Genomic DNA, 7,216 nt, shown 5'->3' on the forward strand with positions numbered 1-7,216 from the left:
GTGACGATCGCACTGGTTCCCTAATCTGGCCAGGACAAACACGGCCAAATCTCAGTGACTGCATCCCGAGACTAGACGGAAGTACCAGTCCTTTGTCCGACCGTGACAATGTAAGTTTCTGCGCTTCCGCGCCCCGTACAGTTCTGTGCGACCGGAAAAGTTGACGGGTGCACTCGCGTTACTATCCAGGGCATCGCACGCAGCGCCTTCCGCTGGGCAGAGGGCGAACCATGATATGCTTCTGGAGATCGCACACTACCTCCCGAAGCCAAATCTTGCCACGATGGCCCTCACATGCCACACATGGCTCCCGGCCGCGCGTGAAGGGCTTTATCGCCGTACCTACTTCGACATCCACGACCGGAGGGTGTTCAGCCTCGAGCGGACTCTGCACAGCTGCGCACATCTGCGCGCCCTCGTGCGGCACCTCCGGTTCCACCGCGGTACCGTCGAGCCGATATACTACCCCACGCTCAGCTGCCTCGGGTTCTTCCCGGCGGGGAGTCTGCAGTCTGTCACCTTTGAGTCCTACACCGACCCCTCGCTGTATCGCAGTGCGATGCGGCACATCGCGACGCGGACGGCGCCCCAGATCGTGGTCCGGTCGTCGAACCTGGTGTACGGCCCGCAGATCGACGAGATCCTCGGCTTCCCCACGCTGCGAGACCTGTCTTTGGACGTGGGGTCGTCGCCGGGGCTGATCTTGTACAACGGCACCGTGAAGCTGAGGCGGCTCAGCCTCTCGGCCGACGGCACCCTGCCGTTCGAGCTGCTGGTGCACTTCCTGGACGTCCTGGACCCGTCCAGTCCTCTCGAGCGGTTCGACCTCGAGACCACGACCTTGCGTGCCGAAGACGTCTCAATCCTCAAGGCAGCGATGGAGCGCCACTGCCCGTCGGTCAAGCACCTCTCCATCACCTCTCGGCGGCGCGTGTCGTTGGAGCCGTTCATGGACGAGCTCGTTTTGTCCTTGCGCAACCTGCGGACCTTGCATTGTGGCTATGGTACCTACACGCCCGACATCCTCTCGCGGCTCCCTCCCACACTCGAGGCGCTCACCCTTGTTTGGGGCATCGACGGCATCGCGTTCGTCTCTTGGCCGCTCGGCATGGACATCTTCAAGGAGCCCGCGCCCGCGCCCGGGAACGTGCCGTTCCCCTGCGACGCGTTCGCGCAGGCCGTCGCGGCGCCGTCTAGGACGTGTCGGAGCCTCCAGCACTTGGCTGTCGCGCGGCCCAGGCTGGTGCGGCAGGACCTGGTGCGGCTCGCGGAGGCGTGCAGGTCTGCGGGGATCGTGTTCAGCGTGCGGTCTATGGACGATTCTGCGTTGGACGTTCTCGAATAGGATTGGCAGCTTCCTCCGAGTCACCAGGAGTCGGTTGCGCCGTTTCATTTCCGCCCGCCCAACCCCGAATCGCGGACAATTGAACAGGGTAGCGCTTGCGTGCGGCGTTGCGATCACGGACAGGGTTAGCGCCAACAGGCTGTGTTGTCGGAGGCGCCGATCTAACAGGTTATCTACTGATTAGATAAGGGCTACTGTGTCATTCCGTCCTAAAAGATCTTGGAGATCGGCCAGGTGGCCAACGATATATGACAGGGTTTTGCAGCGAACGAGAGCGAGAGAAAGTGCGCTGCGTGCAAGCTGTTCGAGTGTGTGGACACTGGGCAGGAGACTTGCCGCGGGGCAGCGGAAGAGTCACGGCGTCCAACTGCGGCTCCGAGACAGGCGGGACACTGTGACTCTTTGGCGTCTGTCGACGCTTCGATCGACACCGCCGCGTTGCTTCATGTTGCTGCGTGCAGGGGCGGCTCCTGAATAGAGTCTGGCTTGGATCGTCCGAGCGTTCGCAGCACCACCCTCTAACACAAACGCCGCCCGTGCCCGCGGAACTAAAACCCGACGTGCCCAGTGCGCTCAGCTCTGCGCTTTGTCATGACCGTGGCGGTCCCTGGCTCCCATTCAGTTCGACTCACTTTGCCCTAGTCTATAGCCTTATACACGCCATACCTCCTCTTTCCACGTCCAGTCCTAGTCCTTCTCCTCAACCACCACCACCATGACTGCGACGCCCGTTGCGTACGTCAGCGAAATACCTTCTTCTCCCCCGCCTCCCGCGTACTCTCCGCCGGACGCGTCGCCTCCGTATGCGTCGGAGCCCTCCGAGGACGAGGAACGGCTTGACTTCGTCGCGCGCGCGATCCACCACACACCTCGTAGCGTGTACGTGAAGAAAGCACGTCGCGTATGCGTCGTCCTCAAGAATCAGGAAAACGGTCTCGCCACGCCCGTCTACGCCAGGCATAGTCTGGTTGCTGGTGAAGTTCTCCTCGAAGACCGGGACGTCTGCTCTGTCTCTATCAAGGTCAGTAGCCGCGCCGTCGCTTTTGAGTGCATGGCTAACATGAGCACGACAGCTCGAAGGCAGACAGACGATGGCTCTTGCGGAAGGCCGCAGCAGTTCTCGTGTCCTGTTCACGACCGAGTTTACTCTGTGGCAGAAGGGCGAGCAGGCACAGTCTCCCCGTGCCATTCCATTCGCCGTTCCTTTTCCTCCGACATACACCACCAAATCTGGCGAGTTCTCAATGCCGCCTTCTTTCGAGACCCGCCTCACCGGCGCGCCTGGTCTGCGGGCGCAAATTCTCTACTCCCTCACCATACGGCTGACACGACCCCCGCTGTCACTTTGGAAGCGACACACCAAGTACGTGTTTCGTATGAGCGTTTCGTCCGGTGTGTCTAACAGTCAAACACAGAATTGTGATACCCGTCAAATACCAGCCACGTTCGCGGCCCTATCTCCCCATTTCACCCGGCCTCTACCCGTTCCTGTCCACCGTGAAGACTGCGCCTGAAGAATGGCGCCAGATTAGTTCCACCGTTCCGTCCTGCGACGACAGCGTGGATCCGATCGAGTGTCATGTATGTCAAACAATGTCTCAATGGCCCAAACGCACACTAACGGATCGTACGCAGCTGTTTGTTCCGTCGGTGCAGATTTACGGCCTCACGGACACGATACCCTTTCATCTCCAAATTAACGGTCCAGCAAAGTCCCTCTCCTTCCTCCTCGGCCTCTCGATGCCTCGACCAGCCTCCAAATCTCCGAATCGGCGGAAATGGTCGCGCAACCCGTCCTCATTCAAGTCCCCCTACCCGTCCACAGAGCTCTCGATGACCGTCTCGCGGGCGTACCCGGAGCAGGCCGGAGGGCCGACGCCGACAAAGGTCCTCGACACCTGCGCGCAGTCCCCGTGGTCCGTGCAGCACCCGTACCTGTTCGTCGGCGGCGCCCCGGAAGACCTCGCGCCTCTGCGCCCCGCGCGCGCGGCGCAGGAGCGCAACGAGTTCGTGCTCCGCGTGTACCTCCTCCGCCAAGTCTCGGCGCGCGTCAACGGGCTGAAGGCGTGGCGGAACGCGGTCATCGGCGAGGGCGCGGTCTGGCCTGTGGGAGGCCCGCCGGACATCGATTGTGACGGTGGGGACGGTGCGGCGTGGAGTGCACTCGACTGGGCGGGCGAGCTGCGCGTCGACAAGGACGTCGAGACGCAGTCGTTTGCTGTGGGTGACCTGAGTGTCAAGGTACGTCGCAGGCGTGTGTTCACAGAGGAGACAGTGGAAACTCATGGTTCTGTAGGACTTTATCGTCGTGCACCTGTCCCCGCCGCATTCCGACAGTTCACCCTTCCTCGAAATGCAGTTGTCACACCCTATTAGACTCGTGACCGACACTTATCGTGACAATCCGGACACCGCCGCGCGGTGAAGCTGCCTCGGGCGCTAGTAGCGACTTGGGTGTCGACTTTCACTTAACTTATCAAGAATCACCATAATCACGGCCATCGGATGACACTATTTTGCACGCGCGTAGAACACTCGCGTCTTCTCAAAACGCTATCGTAGCGGGGAATAATCAATCCTATCGCACGTATAATCTGTCGCATTGGATACAGGGGAGCTTGTAAATGGTTTTTGGACTACGAAGTATTTAGAGGGTACAAAGCATGTTTCAACACAAGATTTATTTATTTACAGCTATACTTCAATATCATGCCACTAGTCAGCTCGCTATCGCGAGAGTGAGCGATGTCACGGAGAGTTATTGTGATCAGCCTGTCGGGCGCTAGTGATACAAACGAATTAGGTAGGCAAGGCCTTGGGATCCTAACATGTTCAAACAAATAACTTATCCCCGAGCTTTGCCAGTGCGGAGTCGCGTTAGCTCTCGAGAAGGTCGCTTCCAAGCTCTCAATATCTCACTCACCTGGTAGAAATTACTGTTTGGCATGCTATTCCATGATGTCCAACATCCCATCATTCATCCACACCTTCTCGAACGCGATGCCTGCAGCTGCGCAAGCCGCCGCGACGGCCTCGCACGGGTCGCGCACGAGCTTCGGCAGCGCGACGACGAGCCTCCGGAGCGCCACCTCAGGCCGCGCCGCCACGCAGGCGACCGCGCGGGCAAAGTCGTTGCTCGGGAACGGCACGTTCTCGAGGCGCGGGCCCGTGATGTAGCCCCTGCCGTACGGGTCCCGGATGAGGGCCGTGCCGTCGAGTCCCCAGAGGAGCACGAGCGTGTGCAGGCGCGCGGGCGCGCGCAGGAGCAGCGCGGACGTGTACGTGCCGTACGCGCAGCAGAGCCACTCGACGGACGAGAGCGAGGGGGCGAGGTCGTCCATGAACGGCGCGTCCGCGACGCGCTCCCCGGAGGCGATGGCCAGGCGCGTGAGGGAGGGCGCGTGCGGCGCGAGGGACCGAGCGAGCGCCGCGATCACGTGTTCGTCGGGCTGCGCCGTCACGCGCAGGTCGAACCGTTGGAGGGGTGCGGATGGTTCGATGGCTGACAGGATCTGCGGCAGTGTGGATGGTATGCGCTCTACCGTGATGCTGAGTCGTTTCAAGCGCAGTGTTCCCTGTGGTGCTAGACAGTCGCTGTGGACAATAGCAGAGAGGGTCCGCAGATGCGGATTTGCAAGGACTATAGCCATCCGCTCGCGGTTGAAGACTGGCTGACGGATTACGACGTGAGGCGCAGTGCGTATGGCGGGGGATTCCAGCAGCATGATCAGAGGACGCGTGTCGCTGAAGTCGATTTCGACAGAGACAAGGTTCCGCTCGGGGAGGTACTTGATCCACTCGAGCAGGAGTTTGAACCAGCCTTCGCCTCCGACTATACCGCGGAGAGTGAGGTGCCGAACCAAACAACGCAGGTCTTCGCGCTTGTTGAATAATGCCACGAGGGCATGCGTGCCGCGCAAGTACGGATCGACGACTATGTCGCGGTAGAGGTGAGGTCGCACGATGGGCAACCATTGCTTGCAGACGCGTGCCACGTTTGCCAGGTCTCGTTGCCCCAGCTTTGCCGCGACTTCCCACACGATGTCTGTATTCCACGTTTGCATGGTTGTTCGACAAGCTTTGACGGAGCCGCCAGGACCGCTGTTTATCAACGACGAGGACGACATCGGCAAAGTACAACTCATATATACGCAAAGTTAGATATCTGTACACGTATGCGCTTCGACAGCGCCACGCTGTGAACACGCGATTCACGCCGTACCGCTTCCGCCGCAGTAACGCGTAGTACTCAGCAGCAGTGCGCACAGCAGGGCTCTGGTAGCTATGATCCCACAGCATAAACCCGAAAATAAACTAATTTTTCTAATTCATCTTACAGAGAGCAGTTCTTGACTGCTGCCCGGTCCCATCACGTGCTCATGGAACCAGAGCACTCAACAGGACATTCCTTATCCGCATCCTTCTGAACGAGATGCCAGCGCTAGCACAAGCTTCGGCGACGGGATGACATTGGTCGTGAACAGAATCTGGTAACATAGTTGTCAACTGCTTGAGAGGTGGAAGACAGGCTTGTGATTTCCGTCGCGAGCTCTTCAGACGGGAAGGGTATGTTCTCGGGGTGTAACCCCCGGGTGTAGCCTCAGCCTTTGGGGTCCGACATCTGGACGGTTGCTTCGATGCCCCAGACAAGCATAAGCGTGTGTAGGTTGAATGGAGGTCGAGGCATAAGGCCTGATACGGCGTAGGTGCCGTATGCATAGCACAAAAACTGCAAAGATGACAGCGGCGGGACAAGGTCATCCATGAACGGCCCGCTGGTGAGTTCTGCGCGAGTAATAGTCGTGAAGCGCACGAGCGACTTTGCATGACGCTTTAGTGCGCAGAGCAGAGCAGCCGCGTCGCGAGGATGGGCAATGTCGATCTGTAAATTCAGGTGCTTGAGCTGGGTGTCCGACTCGATGGCATCGAGGATTGCTGGCAGGTGGCTCGGCAGATGGTCGCCCTCGGGAGCAAATCGCGCCAGGTTTAGCTCCGCTGTGGGATCCGGAGACGCGTTGCCCTCACCTGCAAGCGAAAGGCCCTCCAAGTGCAGATATCGCAGAAGTCCCGCCAGTCTGCCCCGAGAGAACTTCAACGGAGGGCGCAGGGTAATGTGATGAGTGGAACGAATGGCAGGGAGATCCACGAGGAGATCCAGCTTTTCCTCGTTGAAGTTACCCCCGGAACTCCACGGAGATCACGCTGTGCTCTCGAAGCAGCGTTATCCAGCCAAGGAATGGCTTATACCATCCACCGTCGACGCGATAGCACTCGAAGGCAATGTGCGTACCAGAGATCGCAGATGCTCATGGTTAGTTAATGTTCTCGCGAGTAGATGCGATTCAGGATATTTCGAGCTGAAAGAGACACGGTGGTAGAGGTTGGATCGTGCGATAGGCAGCCAATCTTTAGAAACCAGAGCTGCTCTCGCCAGGTCTCTAGTGCATAGCTCTAGAGCCATCTCGTACAGGACGTCCGCGTTCAGTCTTGGAAGACGTCTCTGCTGCACCCCTTTCTTCTGAGTCTAATGGTACATAGTTGGCTAGAAGAGGTGTCAGTACGCCAGTGGCTGTTGGTCTCTAACACCCACCGGGGACCGCACTTCGCAGATAACGGAGCTGAAAGACAGAGCTAAGTGCTTGCGCTTAGGTCTCGTCGTTCCTACATAGGTATTAAGCAAAGCGAGGTGACTCAGGTAAAATACGCGATACCCGCCCAGAGAAGAGGCGCCGACAATCGTAACTTACGCGGTAGACACGACGGCACACTCCCGTCACGTCCACAAACTCGACCTTGCCGCCATTCTCGCGCAGCAGAACTCCCAAGTCGACTTGCACGCTGAAGCCTAAGAGACCTCAACGCGCGATTTTC

General features: G+C 59.0%; 2 protein-coding genes across 2 annotated transcripts; one reads left to right on the plus strand and one right to left on the minus strand.

Moving 5' to 3' along the window:
* The first annotated feature begins 39 nt into the window (after nt 1-39).
* PHACADRAFT_214550 (uncharacterized protein) lies at nt 40-4,214 on the plus strand. Its single transcript, XM_007402387.1, has 6 exons — nt 40-110; nt 190-2,366; nt 2,419-2,708; nt 2,761-2,926; nt 2,981-3,586; nt 3,642-4,214. The coding sequence occupies exons 2-6, from the start codon at nt 2,061-2,063 to the stop codon at nt 3,768-3,770; spliced, it is 1,497 nt and encodes a 498-aa protein (XP_007402449.1). The 5' UTR covers nt 40-110; nt 190-2,060; the 3' UTR covers nt 3,771-4,214.
* Nucleotides 4,215-4,230: 16 nt separating this feature from the next.
* Nucleotides 4,231-5,473, minus strand: PHACADRAFT_214551 (uncharacterized protein; the record flags this gene model as incomplete). The annotated part of the gene is made up of 1 exon (XM_007402388.1): nt 4,231-5,473. A coding segment is annotated over one exon (1,180 nt), but the record flags the coding sequence as incomplete, so codon positions are not given.
* Nucleotides 5,474-7,216: the final 1,743 nt, after the last annotated feature.

The sequence above is a fragment of the Phanerochaete carnosa genome, assembly GCF_000300595.1.
Source record: "Phanerochaete carnosa HHB-10118-sp unplaced genomic scaffold PHACAscaffold_135, whole genome shotgun sequence".
In the NCBI taxonomy this organism is placed as follows: domain Eukaryota; kingdom Fungi; phylum Basidiomycota; class Agaricomycetes; order Polyporales; family Phanerochaetaceae; genus Phanerochaete; species Phanerochaete carnosa.